This window comes from Octopus sinensis, unplaced genomic scaffold, assembly GCF_006345805.1.
Source record: "Octopus sinensis unplaced genomic scaffold, ASM634580v1 Contig12556, whole genome shotgun sequence".
Taxonomy (NCBI): Eukaryota; Metazoa; Mollusca; class Cephalopoda; order Octopoda; family Octopodidae; genus Octopus; species Octopus sinensis.
The window spans coordinates 75,711-92,500 of NW_021832610.1; the positions used below are offsets into that span (position 1 = coordinate 75,711).

Sequence of the window (16,790 nt, forward strand, 5' to 3'; positions counted from 1 at the left end):
ATGTATGAGTGAAATGGAGTAAAAGCAAAATATTAACAAAATATCTTTTTCCTACCCCTTAAAATCACTGCATATAATATATATAATAATTCTAAATAGATTTTCCTGGCTTGCCAGTCCTCAGTCAAACTGATCAACCCATGCCATCAGGGAAAGCAGAAGTTGAACGATGATGGTGATGATGATGATGATATATAATCATGATAGATTGTTACCCATTCAATGTTTAGGTAAACTTTGTCAACCACTCACTCTCTCTCTTTCTCTTTCTCTTTCTCTCTCTCTCTCCCCACACAAAAATTAAACATTTCAGTACCAAAAATATCTTTTTGCAATTTTTGGCTCCGAAATTTGTGGGGAATGCCTGACCACCTCTGTATGAACTTACTGACCACTGAACTGAAATTTGGGGGAACGCCTGACCACCTTTGCATGAACTTACTGCACAGCTTTTCCATTGCCTCTACCCAAGTTGTGACAAAGTCACAAAGCAAAAGTGGCCACTGCAGTCTTTTTCCGTGTCATTACTTCATTGCTTCTCTCTGAGGTTGAATAAAAAAAATCCGAGTTTTTTTTTCTTAGTGATAATCGATTTTTTCCGTGTCATTACTTCTCTCTGAGGTTGAGTAAGTAGGACACACCAACAAGATGAAAAGTGTGGAAAACTGAAACTGTGAAGGAAACTGGAAAAACCAGATTTTAGATTTCCCACCAGGTAAAGGAAACGAAATGGGACAAAGTTGATGAGACCCTGGTCAAGAGATGGCATGTGGCCTTATTACACAACAAAGTTAGCTACTGCAACTTCCCGGCTGGATCAGTGTGCTATTTCCAGAGAAGTTATGAGTGGAACCCAGAAGAAAGCCAAGGAGATAGGCATGACAGCTGAAACTTGTCCAAAGTGGCTATAGTTGATGAAAGAAGGCAAGAGGAATCCATCTCTGGTATTTATATCACCCACACATGTATTATAGCCATACTATCCGTGTGTGTGTGTGTGTGCATGAATGCACAAACTGAAGAAGTTGGAATTTCCAAATCACACCTATAAATAGATATGACCGCCAGAAGAAAAATAAAACTAAAAATAATTAAATATACTTCAGTTCAATGTACATCATGACATTATCTCCATGTGTCTAACTTTTCAGAAAACAACACAGCTCCCATGACTTTCGGAAACATTTTTTCACGCTCAGAGTTGCTGAAGCATGGAATAAACTGCCTGCGTCAGTTGTTGACTGTCACGACACTGCATCCTTTAAGGCCCTCATGCTTTCCGAAATCCGCCGAAACTACACCTGATTATATATAGACTTTAGATGAGTTGTAGTGCACCTGAGCACTGTACACAATTATTATTATTATTATTATTATTATTATTATTATCTAAAAGCTTTTGTATTCTGAAACAGAGAAAAAAAAAAGAACAAAAAAACGAAAGCAGAAAGCAGGAAGTAGACACCAATTTTCATTATTTAAACACCTTTTTACTTCAATAATTCAAATATTCAAGATACCACGATGATAAAAGTAAGTAATTTGTAATTTCTCAATCGTTTTATTTTAGTGATTTGAAAAACCTGGTCTTCCTTTTTATTTTGTATATAAATTATGCAGAAATTGCTCGAATTTTACAACTAGGAAATGAAAATAGGAAATGTCTTTTAATTCATTCAGTGTTCTGGCTTTTACGACTATTTTTCTTACATTTATGTTATTTATTAACAATTAAGCGGTGACATAGAGGAATTAAGTGGAGTGCAGCATAGTATTTAAAAGTACATAGTTTAAAGTGAGATTACTTATTTGTTATCAAATAACAAACTATTGACAAGTTACTTATCGTCAGTTTGAAAAATTCTAGTTTTACAAGTTAATCGTAATCGAACAGACCTATGATCAAAGCTATTCCAATTGGATCAGTATTATTTTCTGTTTCTTTTCTTTTCACCTGACCAGGTGAGAGTGTCATCTAAGGGTCATTTGCCGCGACAGTAACTTAGTGTTACGTAGGCAATATGTGTTTCTTGTGGGGTCCTGCGGTAGCAAACGGAAGGGCCGTCCCGAGCGCCTACTCGTTTTTCCCCGCCTCGTAACAGGAAAATGGATACTTTTTAACGAAATTTTCAGATGCCGTAGATTCCATGTATGTTGGGTAAAAATTTCCGAGGGGGTAGCGAGAGGAGTTTTGGGAAATTTATACCAACCCACTGGTTTTCCTCATAACTTTCAGAAAAATGGATAGGAGTGGGACAAGATCAGGTGTTTTTTATACTGCATTTTTGACTTAGTAAAAAATCATTTTTTCATTACCTTACAAAAACTACATCAACTAAGTAAATGGCCTTCCCTAAATATATTAAAAGCATCATAACCTAATCTGGTCACTGTTTCAGAAAATTATCGCCGACCTTTGAGTATATAAAAGAAATTTGGCAGGGGTAAAATTAGTTAGATAAGGTAAGGTAAATTATCCTCCTCCCCCTCCTCCCTCCCCTCATCATCCCCTCCCCATCCCCCTCCCCCTCCCCATCTCCTCCTCCTCCCGCCCCTCCTCCTCTTGTAAACATAAATTTTTCCTATGTATAGAGACTTTTGAATCACCCTGTATGTAATACTAGCAGTATCGCCCGGCGTTGCTCGGGTTTGTAAGGGAAATAACTATATAAGCATTTTTAGAGATGTAAAGTATAATAGCCATCTCAATATGGCTAACCACAAAGTGGGGGGTGTTACTGTAGCTTTTTACGTTCTGAGATATAATAATAAATTTTTAGAGAGTTACTTCCCTTATATATGCCAAAATTGCATTAAAAATGGGAAAAATTGATGGTAATTTTTTTTTAAATTGTAGACTCATCATAGATGCGCGCTAATACCCAGAAGGGCTCGATATGAATCACGACTATAAGATACCTGGTTTTGGTTAAACTGCACCGCAAAATGTGGGAGTAGTTAGGAATCTAAATCGTAGGAGACAGACAGCACACAACCTCTCTTTTATATATATAAAGATATGCATCTCTTTGCCTTAACTAAATTCACACATTTATTATCAAATATTTTAGCCATAGAAATGTTAGCTATGACTAGTTGCACTTTGTCTAAAATAGGGAATAGCCAACTTTATTTTTAACATATTTATCCAATTAAATATAATCCATTTTAAACTTTTACTCTTTTACTTGTTTCAGTCATTTGACTGTGGCCATGCTGGAGCACCGCCTTTAGTCGAGCAAATCGATCCCAGGACTTATTCTTTGTAAGCCTAGTACTTATTCTATCGGTCTCTTTTGCCGAACTGCTAAGTTATGGGGACATAAACACACCACCATCGGTTGTCAAGTGATGTTGGGGGGGGGACACAAACATAGACACACAAACACACACACACACACACACACATATATATATACATATATACGATGGGCTTCTTTCAGTTTCCGTCTACCAAATCCACTCACAAGGCTTTGGTCGGCCGAGGCTATAGTAGAAGACACTTGCCCAAGGTACCATGCAGTGGGACTGAACTGGGAACCATGTGGTTGGTAAGCAAGCTACTTACCACATAGCCACTCCTATGACTAAAATATTTTAATCCAAAAGATTATTATTATTATTGAGTGAGAGAGCAGTGCATGCCATCAAAGCGACACTGGGGTAAAATATGCGAAGCCCAGTATACCCATCATGACTACCCGTCTGATAAGGGTACACTAGGTACATGCATCACAACCATACGTGCGCGACATGGTAATCTCATATCAAGATAAACAGCACATGACCTTGCAGGTGGGGTCCAGTTTGAATTATCTTCTGGTCGAGTAACTCATCCCGTTCAAAAGGTCCCTGAATAAGGTTTGTTTAAGGATGATGAATGAAACACTCATGTTTCCAGAGGTGATTTAGTCAAACACCCCAAAATTCCTTTCAGCACACTATTATTATTATTAATATTATTATTAATATTATTATTACTATTATTATTATTATTATTATTATTATTATGATGATGATGATGATGATTGTTATTGTTATTGTTATTGTTACTATCAATTATTGTTTTCCAGCCCAAATTACTACCCATTACAATTTGGATTTTACTCTGTAATACAATAATTTCTGCTTCTCAAACATGGTGAGTAGTTACTGTTATTATTATTATTACTATTATTATTATTGTTATTATTAAGGTGGTGAACTGGCAGAATCGTTAGCATGCTGGGTGAAATGCTTAGTGGTATTCTGTCAATAGACAAAATTCTGAGTTCAAATTCCACCAAGGTTGAGTTTGCCTTTCATCCTTTCAGGGTCAATAAATTAAGTACCAGTGATTGACTCTTTTCCTACCCACAAAATCTAGGCCTCCTGCCTATAGTAGAAATTATTATTATTATTATTACTATTATTATTACTATTATTATTATATTATTATTATTATTATATTATTATTATTATTATTATTTAAGATGTTGCACAATATCCAATATTTGGATGTTGTTGACTGAAGATATTGTCTACTGGCAGTTTGTACTGTCTGTCAAGTCACAACAAGGACCTCAAACAAGCAGTACTTTCTTCTTCTTCTTCTTCTTGAGTGAGAGAGCAGTGCATGCCAAAAAAGTGACACTGGGGTCAAATATACAAAGCGTAGCATACCCATCATGACTACCCGTCTGATAAGGCTACACCAGGCACATGCCTCACAACCATATGTACGTGACATAGTGATCTCATATCGAGATAAACTGTGCATGATTTTCCTGGAAGTTTCATCCTTGCAACATTCCAGGTAATCATTGGAATTTACCAGGAAGTCTCATCATCGGAACTTTCCAGGAAGTATCTCCCTCGGAACTTTCCAGAAATTCTCATCCTCGGAATTTTCCAGGAGGTCTCATCCTGAGAACTTTCCTGGATGTTTCATACTTGGAACTTTCCACGAAATCATCAGAATTTTCCAGGAAGTCTCATCATCGGAACTATCCAGGAAGTACCATCCTAGGATCTTTCCAGAAAGTCCACGAAATTTGCCAGGAAGTTTCATTCTCGGAACTTTCTCGGGAGTATCACCCTCGGAACTTTCCAGGAAGACTATCCTCGGAACTTCCCTGGAAGTCGCATCCTTGGAACTTTCTAGGAAGTCTCATCCTCGGACCTTTCCAGGAAACCTCATCCTTGGAAAGATTTTGCTGAAATTGTGGATTTAGTCAGCATATATATACTTCATGAAATGGCTGACCAGTTCCCAGACATCTGTAGAGGTCTATATCGTGATGATTGTTTGCTTTACCTCCAAAACATTTCCAATCAAAAAATACAGAAGGTTAAGAATAGGTTAGTTAGGTTTGTTCATAGAATGGGCTTTCACATCGTTTTTGACGATGAGATAACTGAAGCTAACTTCTTAGATATTACTCTTAATTTGCATAATAACTCATACTTCCCATACCACAAACCTTCCACCAATCTCAAGTATATTAATCCATCCAGTAATCATACTAGGGCAATTACTAAGAATTTAGTTAAAAACATTTCAGTTAGATTGTCTGAACTGTCCGCCAATGTTGACATTTTTAATGACAATGCAGAATTTTCTAACTCTGCCTTAGTTAAAGCAGGGTATAAAGAAAAGTTACATACATTGATTCTGCTCAATCTCATCCTTCATCTACTATTCGAAACAAGAAATCTAGTTTTAATAAGAAGAGTGATTTTAATTCTAATATTGACAACAGCACAAAACATGATAAAATTCCTTTACAGAGTAAGGGAGGCAACCGTTATCTAAGCCCATTTTTTCACTCTAGAGGCAATTCACCGTTCTTTATAGATAGTACTACTTATAAATTGACTGTTACTGGCAAAAGTATTTGGTTTGTTATTCTATATGGAAGGCAAATTAAATCTAATCTTCCTTTGCAATTCCTTGAAGTGGTTGGTAAGAACTTTCCAAAAAATTCTAGATATCATCCAATTATTAATTCTCATATAGTTAGAGTTGCTTTCTCCAACACAAAGAATCTTTCACAAATTATATCTTCTCATAATACCAGTCTGCTAAATAAAAGTTCATTTTCTGAGAGTTCCAACATTAATTTTGTTAATACCAGCCCTTCATATAATAATAATAATAATAATAATAATAATAATAATAATAATAGTAATAATAACATAGTTTTGGTCTCTGAGGACAACCCCAAAAGAATTAAATTTATTTCTAATAATTCTAAGATTAAGAATTCTATATACCAATGTAAAATTTCTTGCGGTACCGATGTCTACTTCTGCATTGGTACCTCCTCTTCCCAATTATCTAAGAGAATTTCCAATCATTATTCTTCATTTAGGGATAGCAGTAAATGTTATAGCACAGGGCTAAGTAAATTGGTTTGGTAACTTAAAGACAACAATAAGGATTTTAAGTTAGATTGGTTCATCCTGTCCATATCTTTTCCTTACGATAAGGGCAAAGGATTTTGTAACATTTTCAACTCTGAACTCTTCCATATTCTCTTCCCTAAGAATCATCTTGTTAACACACTTATAGAGCGATCTTACAGATGTAAGCACTGGCAGAAACATACCTTTAGCTCATATAAGTGATTTTTACCAGTCTTTATAGTTTGAACATTTAGTTCACCTTGCCTTTTACTTCAATAGAGAAATCTACTTCCAAGACTTTGAACATTTTTTTAACCAATATATCCCTCTTTATTTGTTCTCTACTTATTATTTCTTTACCCCTTCTCTTCCTAGGGTCTGCCTTTGACGTTGGATCTACTAATGGTTTTGAAAAAATTCTTAATAGTGTTCTGTTTATCATTTATGCAGTCATCAAAATTGTTATACTGTCTTGCTGTCGAGATAGGTTCTCTTTCTTTCCTGATGAGAAGATTACATTATTTTACACCGTTTATTCCTTTTTTGAATAAAACCAATGTTGTCTTCGAAACATATGTCAAAAGTAAAGGAATTTGAATAACACCTGCGTTCAACTCCATTTATTTACTTATACTATACAAATTACTGCACATTAACCCAGAGTTTCTACCTTTGAATAGGTCGCTACATCCTTGTTACATGCATGAATTTTGCTAATTGAATTTTCCATGTTAACAGTAAACAAAGGATAGTTCATTAATCCATTTACATATGTATATATATGTATATATATATGTCAGTCCACCTGTGCATACCTTCCTTCCTTCTTGTGACACTTGTGAAGACCTGTTGAGGCAAGTGATAATCAAATCAAATCAAGTCAAAATAGATGAACATCAATGGAATTTGTGTCTTTGTGGTACCAGGGCCGGTGGCACACAGGAAAACCATCCGAACGTGGCCGTGGCCAGTGCCGCATCGACTGGCCTCCGTGCTGTGGGCACGCAACAAACACCATCCGATCGTGGACGTTTGCCAGCCTCATCTGGCACCTGTGTCGGTGGCACATAAAAACCTGTGTCGGTGGCACATAAAAACACCGTCCGAAGACCCGGCAAGACTAGTCAGGCCATAACCCGTGGCCCCTGCCTGGGACGTTGTCAGTCCACCTGTGCATACCTTCCTTCTTGTGACAATTGTGAAGACCTGTTGAGGCAAGTGAAAATCAAATCAAAATAGATGAACATCAATGGAATTTGTATCTTTGTGGTACCAGCGCCGGTGGCACACAAGAAAATCATCCGAACGTGGCCGTAGCCAGTACCGCATAGACTGGCCTCCGTGCTTTGGGGACGTAACAAACACCATCCGATCGTGGCCGTCCGCCAGCCTCATCTGGCACCTGTGTCGGTGGCACATAAAAACACCATCCGAGCGTGGCCGTTCGCCAGCCTCAACTGGCACCTGTGTCGGTGCCAGCCTCATCTGGCACCTGTGTCGGTGGCACATAAAAACACCATCCGAGCGTGGCCGTTCGCCAGCCTCGACTGGCACCTGTGTCGGTGGCACATAAAATCACCCACTACACTCTCGGAGTGGTTGGCGTTAGGAAGGGCATCCAGCTGTAGAAACACTGCCAGATCTGACTGGCCTGGTGCAGCCTTCGGGCTCCCCAGACCCCAGTTGAACCGTCCAACCCATGCTAGCATGGAAAACGGACGCTAAATGATGATGATGATGATGATGATACATATATATAGATAGAAATGGTAAGACAACAAAAGAATGAAAGAGACCTCGATATTATGTAAATAAAGGAATTTATTTGTAATCTTCCATATGGACTTATTTGTCTGTATCTGTATTCTGTATTTCTGTATTCTGTTACAGGTATACATACATACATATATATATATATATATATATATATATATATATATAAATAAACCTAGAACCATGCTAATAGCTTAGGAGTGAAATTTTGGATTTCTCGGTTTTCTGCGAATCAATTTTGATAAAGCGTTTCCTAGTTGGTTTGCACACTATGCCAACACCATTGTTATGTTTTCATTCTGTGTAACGTCCTTTCTTTTTTATTTCAAATTCTTTAATTTATGGGTGAACCATGCTAATAGCCCATCTAAGCATTTTTTTTAGAAAATGAAGGGTAATGATACATATTAAGCATATATTGAGTATATATTTAAAAGAAAACCTTAATATTATGACATTTTTTGACATAATGAATTATTTAGCCACATGAGCACCATTTTGCTGAATAACATCAAGAACCCTATTAGTCATGGAATCTAGGGTTACTCTAGTTTCGTCAGTGAACAGAACACAACTCAAGTCTAATGTCATGGCCCATTTGGGTCCATTGAAACCTTAAACTCCTGTGAGGCGGCAGTTTCAGGAGTTCTTGCATGGAAGCCATGGTCCCAAGGATATAATTTCTGGTGGTTTTTGGTACATGAGGACATCTGAAGGCAGTGAGAATGGCTTTGCTTGTTTTTCCAGGTTTCCCAATATAAACTTACACCCTATATTTCTTAAATTCCCAGCTGCCACAGTCTTGGAGGTCCCACAATCGGATTGTTTCTTCCTTGGCACTCATGTGGATAAATAATTCATTATGTTATAAATGTTATATTATTATGTTAAATATATTATTATATATTATTATGTTATTATTATATATTATTATGTTAAGTATGTACTCAATGTCTAGATGGGCTATTTTCATTCAAAAGCTATTAGTGTGGTTCATCCCAAAACTGAAGAATCTGAAATAAAAAAAGTTGTGCAAACCAGCTGGGAAAAGTTTTAACAAAATCGATTCTCAGAAAACTGAGAAATCCTAAATTTCACTTCTAAGCTATTATTGTGGTTCTGGGTGTATATATAAAACATATTTGTATTGAAATAACAGATGTTAAATGATGATGATGATGTTATATATATATATATATATATATATTCAGTGATATGACCTTTAATGAGTTTGCATGGAGCCAAATCAAACTATTTTAAATAATATTATCTGTGTGTACACATACACACACACACACACACACACACACACACAGATGTGTTTGTGTGTGTGTGGGTGCTTGTATCTCATTTTCTTAACATTATGTGATAGCTGCATATCAGTGTCACTATCATGGAAGTGGTATCATTAGTCTGTTGTTGTCATTGAATAGAAGTCCAGAGAAAGGGAACCATTTCCTTACATGGGAATAGGTGAAGATTGTTGGCCGACTGCAGAAACATCCATCAGACTCATGCAAAAGTTATAGAGGTGGTGGTGGTGATGATGATGATGATGACGACGACAATTACGATGATGATGATGATGATGATGTAGAAAGCAATGATATTTTTTAAAAGACATTGGTAAAGAAAGAATTTGGTGTAACTGAGTGTAATTGAATACTTCAGGGCATGGTGTCTGCTGCTGCAATTTATATTATTAACAATGGTGTTTTCTTATATTACAGGACTTATGTAGACAAGCTTGGTCATGTTGAATACTGTTGTATTTGCCACAAAGATTTTGAGAGGACTGACGTAATACATGAATGTTACTTAAAAAATAAAAATGATGCTCGTCTACCATTTTGCAATTGCTATAAAGGCATATTTCCAGGTATGTATAATGTTTGTTTAGCGTTTTAACATCCTGCTATGAAAGGATTCTGACCACCCTCCAGTGACCAAGGGTGGACTGACTCATTATTATAAAATGAAGAACAGTGAGTGATTGGCAGTTCATGTTGGTAAGCAGTTCACTGTGAGTCTGTTGATATAGAGTGTTGAATTTTGTGTAAAGCAATAATTATGCATCATGTGTACACTTTTCTTCCCTCTTGATTCGCTATATATCTAATACAAAGATATAAAACATCCTGAGCTGCTCTATGTTTCTTTCACAAGTGTGTAATTTTTTCATTATTTCGAGTCGGTCTGGTCATCCCATAGATGTTCTCTTATTAGCTTGAGTTAGTTGTTGTTCATTAGTCTCGAGTCGCTTGATTTTGTTACAGTTCTTAAGGCTGTGATCACTGTGTTCAGATTTATTCATTTCAGTATGTACCTAGAACTACATTATTCAGTTTAACCCTTTCGTTACTATATTTCTGACCAAAATACACCCCTTTTGTGTTTCAATTAATTTCTAACATAATCATAAATTTAGTCTGGTTTCATTAAACAACTATAACTTTTTTATTTATCAATATTTAAATATGAATTTCAATGCAAATATTGTTAGTATGTTCATGAAAACACATGGTTTTACTATGAAAACAATTGAATTACACTGTCCTATATTATATTATGAAATATTTGAACTCTGCTAATTTTTGAAGATGTTTTCCATTTCTTTTTCTACTTCTGTTTTTTGAAAATTTTCATTATGAATGAAAGGTAGATACTAGTTTCATGTTATCAAGCAGTAAATTTGAATTCAAAATATTTTTGAAAGAAGATATAGAAAAATTTAGCAAAATAAGGATCATATATTTCTTTTCCCAAATGAGAGAGAATTCTAATAACAGTTCCAATAATGATAAAAAAATGAATTTGTACCTGAATGCAGTAAGAATTTAAAAGCTGTTTTTCTTAGTTATTTTTAGGAGTAGACTAGACCTAGCCACAATCGTTCTAAAGAAACAAAATTGTTAGAATTTAAAATTTTTTTTCCTTTGAAATGAATCATTATGCAGAATGTAAACAAAAAGGGAAAAAAGTTTCTGATCCCTTACATGTTTAGAAGAAATCTGAGCATCTTTAAGGAATATCGTGTGTGTATGTGTGTAATTTGATTAGAAATATTTTTTCAAATTTACCTTGTTTTTATTTTTCTATTTACCTATAGTTTTAATTTACTGAAAAGGTATGTGCCAAATTTTGATGAATTTTTATTGTGAATCATTATTATATGTGTTTTATGTGTTTCTGCTCATTTACGAGGTGGTGTCAAAAGATTCCAGGACTAGTTATGTTTAATAATAAAAAATAACTTATTTAACTATGTTTTAACATCATCTCTTTCGAAATAGTCACCTTGCACAGCAATACACTGGTCCCAGCATTTCTGCCACTTGTGGAATCCATCGTGGAAGTCGTTTTTTGTAAGCAATTCAAGGACCTCCTGTGATTCACTCTGGATCTTGACAACAGCATTAAAACAGTGACCTCTGAGCTGCATTTTCATCTTGGGGAAGAGATATAAGTCCACAGGTTCTAAATCTGGTGAATAGAACAGGCCCAGAAGTGATACCATGTTTTTTTTGGTGAAAAATTCATGAGTGAGGAGAGTTTGGTGACAGGGTGCATTGTTGTTATGAAAAATCCGATTCTTTGCGCCCCACAGATCCAGTTGCTTTTGTTGAATGTCCTTCTTCAAACACTTCAAAACGTTGCATAGAATTCTCAATTGATGATCTGACCCTGAGGGATGAATTTTCAATGCACAATACCACAGTTCTTGGGGTGATGTTTGTGGTAGGTTTTCTAAATAAATGTGCTGTTTTAAAGCCTAGCCAGGATCATGGGCCTGGTTTCTTGGTTTCTATGGTGTATGTGTTCCCCAGCTGGGTGGGACACCAGTCCATTGCAGCGTTACTCATTTTTGCCAGCTGAGTGGACTGGAGCAACATGAAATGAAGTGCTTTGCTCAAGAATACAATGCGTCGCCTGGTCCAGGAATTGAAACCACAATCTTACGATCATGGTGCTGACGCCCTAACCACTAAGCCATGCACTTCCATGGTAGGTCTTCTAGAGTGCTTATTGTCTTCCAGTGGATGTTCTTCTGCTTTTGAAGCACCCATACTTCTTGAAATGTTGCATACAACCCAATGCATGCTCAGTCCTTCTGTAGTAGGGTTTACCAAGTTTGACACAAAGTTTCACGTTGGCCCTTTGTTCCTGTCCAGGACAAAATCACAGACTACAGAATATGTGTGCTCACAAAAACACAAATTTCACAACTTGTGAACTAAACACAGTGATATCATTTGGCACACTATGGCTTGAAAGTCACTGCTAGCTCTCACTGTGCTCACAACTATGTGCTGCCATCTGTTAGTGCATGATAGAACTAGTCTGGAAACTTTTTGATACCACCTCACACGCATGTGTGCTTATTTCGTTTAGTTGATAATATTTGTGTGTTTCATTTTCTTGTTTTGTTCAAAGATAAATACCAATGGTATAAACTTGTCTTATGTGCATTAAATCCACCTGATAGATTATCCAATAATTTCCACAATTCTTTATATTAGCATTTTGTTGTATGCCCAGTTGACTATTAACTAATAAGTAATTTTCTATGGTGATGTTTAAATAAACTTTAAATAAGTTTATATTTTGTTGAATTTACCTACAATCAGATTCACTTTGAGTAAGTATCAATATAGAGTGCTGTAGAAGTGAGACAAAAACAGTTTGACCACACAAAAACACACTTTTCATGTCAAAATACACTTTTTCCATTGAAAATTATGCATCAGTTGAAAATTCTGGTTGTGAACTTTTTTTTTACATAGTTTTGATCAAAATCTGACACTTTTCATGCCAGAATCTCTCAATCACCATGGTATTTCCACGTATTGAAGTCCGTTCCTGCTAAGCCGATTTAGCCTCTTTCATCTTTCCTTGGTGTACCTCTTCTAATTTACTAAAGGCACTCTAAGGCTTTTGTAATACTGTTGTATTACGATAGCATAGGCTTACGTGTACTTCTCATACTGACTTACTTGAAGACACTGTTCTACTGCATGGGCTTTAGCTACTATGGTCTGTGCTTAGCAGGGTCCCTTGACTTCTTTAAAAAAATAAGGCGGCGAGCTGGCAGAAACGTTAGCACGCCGGGCGAAATGCTTAGCGGTATTTCGTCTGCATTACGTTGTGAGTTCAAATTCCGCCGAGGTCGACTTTGCCTTTCATCCTTTCGGGGTCGATAAATTAAGTACCAGTTACGCACTGGGGTCGATGTAATCGACTTAATACCTATGTCTGTCCTTGTTTGTCCCCTCTGTGTTTAGCCCCTTGTGGGTAATAACGAAATAGGTATTTCCACGTATTCACAAAGTTCATCCTTTTTTCTTTTATTTATTTCTGACTGCTGAACAGTAGCTCTTGTTCTAGTTCAATGCACAGGAATGCTATAACTTGATTTGTGTTGAAAATCATAGTTGTGAAAAGGACTTCGCTTTGCTTTATTTTGCTATAAAAATTAGTATGGGTAGGTTAGAAAATCATTATGAAATATATAAGTGAAAATTTTATCATTAATTTTCACTAAGAAAAGAACATATTTTCTTCAAGATTTTTATATCACAAGAAAGAAAAATTTCTCATGAATTCTATATGCTCTTTGCTGAATCCAGCCATAATTTAGTGAAAAAGTGCAAAAGTCAATAAGGAAGATGGTATACTGATGCTAATTGTCAAACTGACATATTCCCACACAGCGAGAGGTCAAATGGAAAATGAATCCAGGGCTTCAAATATAGAATTTGAGCTGGAAATTTCAAGAAATGGACGAATCAATTATGAAATAAACATATTTGCACAAAATTCGCACTAAATTGAGCTACCTAAGTCTTCTAGATCCCCAAATTAGAATAGACTCATTGCACTGAGAATCTTCATTTCCTTTTGTTGTTTTAACAAAATATGGACAATGGCATCTCAATTTTACCTAGTACATGCACATGTAAATTTTGCTTTTCTTTGCAAAATATTGGTCAAATTGTACCAATAAAAATTATATTGTGCAAGGAATATCATGTTGTTGACTATTAAATTCAGATGTGAAGATTTTAAATATAGTTGGACAATTTTTGGTAGTGTTTACAAATTCGTTTTGATTTTTCTCCCTCTCTCCTAATGAGTTTGCTGTAAGTTACATGGTTTTAATGTCTTTAATTTATGTTTTGAATGCTAAAAGCAAGGATTTAGTTTCACATTTTGTTTGTTTTTCAGGTGGTCGTGGGATGTGCTAGTAAAAACAACTAAATCTCCCTTAAATCACACACTTTTTCATTTGAAAATATAAAAAAAAATTTTTTAATTAAAAAGGCTTCAGCTATTGTTTTTAAGTTTGTAGTGCAAAATCAGTTCATATTGAGGTGGGTGGAGAGGGGAAGTGGAGGGAAATCATAAATTTTCAAAATTTTTTTTTAATAAAAAGTTTCCCCACCATCATTTCAAAAGCTGTGATGGAAAAAAAAATGGAAAAATCCCTGACAAAATGGAGAAATTCCAACTTATGTGGGTGTCTTGATCTGAAATTCTGCTGTTTATATCCACTTTTAATAGTCCATTAAAATTTTATTGAGATGGTGTCGTGTCTCAAAATCTCAGGATTTATTTAGCTTTATCTCTACTATCAACATGCCAAAACTCAGTCTCTGTAGCTTGTACTTTTACATTTAGCTAGGTCTGAAAACTCCATGAAACTGACTGTTAGTTACATATAACAAATTAGTGTTTACATAAATAGGGTCTGAAAATTCCACGAAACTGACTGTTAATTACATATAACAAATTAGTTGCTTGACTTTAATCAGTTGAGCATGTCTCTTAATGGCCAAACTATATGTGCATCTTTGATCGTACATCACTGATCATGAGCAGAAGTAGTTGGGGAGCATCATAGCCATGTGTTGAGAAGAATTCTTTGTTTTGAATAATTCACCTTTGGAAACACGGGTGTTTCTTTCAACATCCTTAAATAACCCTTATTCAGGGACCTTTTGAGTGGGATGGGCTACTCGACCTGAAGAAAATTCTAACTGGGCCCCCACCTGCAAGGTCATGCATTGTTTATCTTGATATGAGATCACCATGTCACGCACATATTTTGTGATGCATGTGCCTGGTGTACCCTTATCAGACGGGTAGTCATGATGAGTATACTGGGCTCTGTATATTTTACCCCAGTGACACTTCAATAGTATGAAAAAAAAATCTTGGTATAAAAGATAGTCTACAGCAAATATTCTGCTCAATACCACAGATTTGCTAGTCAGTTGCTTAACCTTAGCCAGTTGAGCATGTCCCTTGGTGGCTGACAATATGTGCATCTCTGATCAAGAATGGAAGTAGTTGGGGAGCATTATAGCCATGTATTGAGAGGAATCCTTTGGGGTTTGAATAATTCACCTCTGGAAACAGGGGTGTTTCATTCAACAACCTTAAACAACCCTTATTCAGGGATGTTACGCCAACCACTTTTCTGAGTGAACTGGATGCTTCTAACATTATACCAGTACCAGTAAGGTCACCAAGTAACTTGCAACTTGCAAGACAAAGATCCTTTGAGAGGAGGAGGACTGTATTGAAGGAGGTGGCTTTGTGCTGTGTGAAGAGAGGTTAGCATATGACAGATGGACAGAAACAAGTGGAATTCCAACCATGTTTTGTGGTTCATTACCTCAACAACTCCTTTATAGGATCTAGTGGCTAAAGACATCATCAGGTGGAACCACGTCTGGTTTTGGCCCCTACTTGTTTACCGTTTTTGATATGGTGGGCCCTCATCTTTTGGAGATGTCTGCAGCTCTGGTGTCAAGTGTGTTTTTTCCTTTCTCCTTTTTTCTTTTGTTCTTTGGTTTCTTCAATGCAGCATCAATGAATGTCAGCGGGCGAATGACCATCCTGCCAAATTTCCCTTTAAATACTCACTAGTAGGCTCCTTGCCTTTGTGAGGCCCAATGCTTGAAAGGTGCTTTTATGTCCCACCAGCACAGGTTCCATTTGCATGGCCCTGGTATATGCCACAAGGCGGCAAGCTGGTAGAAACGGTAGCATGCCGGGCAAAATGCTTAGCAGTATTTCGTCTGTCTTTACATTCTGAGTTCAAATTCTGCTGAGGTCGACCTTGTCTTTTATCCTTTCGGGGTCGATAAATTAAGTACCAGTTACACACTGGTGTCGATATAATCGACTTAATCCGTTTGTCTGTCCTTGTTTGTTCCCTCTGTGTTTAGCCCCTTGTGGGTAGTAAAAAAATAGGTATGTGCCACAAATGTGATTTTACTTGGCTTGTTGAATCTTCTCAAGCACAACATAATGCCAAAGGTCTTATCATTGTCTCTGTGAGACCCAACATTCGAAAGGACCTCAACCACTTTGCCTCCGTGAGGCTCAATGCTTGAAAGGTACTTTTTATGTGCCACCTGCATGGGTGCAGGTTACATGATACCAGCATCAGTCACAACTGCGATTTCACTTGGTTTGATCGGTCTTCTCAAGCACAACTTATCGCCAAAGGTCTTGGTCTCTAGTCATTGTCTCAGTGAGGACCAAAGTTCACAGATCATGATTCACCACCTCATCCCAAGTCTTCCTGAGGCTACCTCTACCACAGGTTTGCTCCATAGTTA

General features: G+C 36.5%; 1 protein-coding gene across 1 annotated transcript in view; it reads left to right on the forward strand.

The window, feature by feature from the left end:
* The first annotated feature begins 1,413 nt into the window (after positions 1 to 1,413).
* Positions 1,414 to 16,790, forward strand: part of LOC115229376 — a 20,755-nt gene continuing 5,378 nt past the window's right edge. The window contains exons 1-3 of the mRNA XM_029799740.2: positions 1,414 to 1,533; positions 4,074 to 4,141; positions 9,891 to 10,039. Coding sequence (XP_029655600.1) covers positions 1,525 to 1,533; positions 4,074 to 4,141; positions 9,891 to 10,039 — 226 coding nt within the window. The 5' untranslated portion in view covers positions 1,414 to 1,524. The remainder of the gene's footprint in view (positions 1,534 to 4,073; positions 4,142 to 9,890; positions 10,040 to 16,790) is intronic.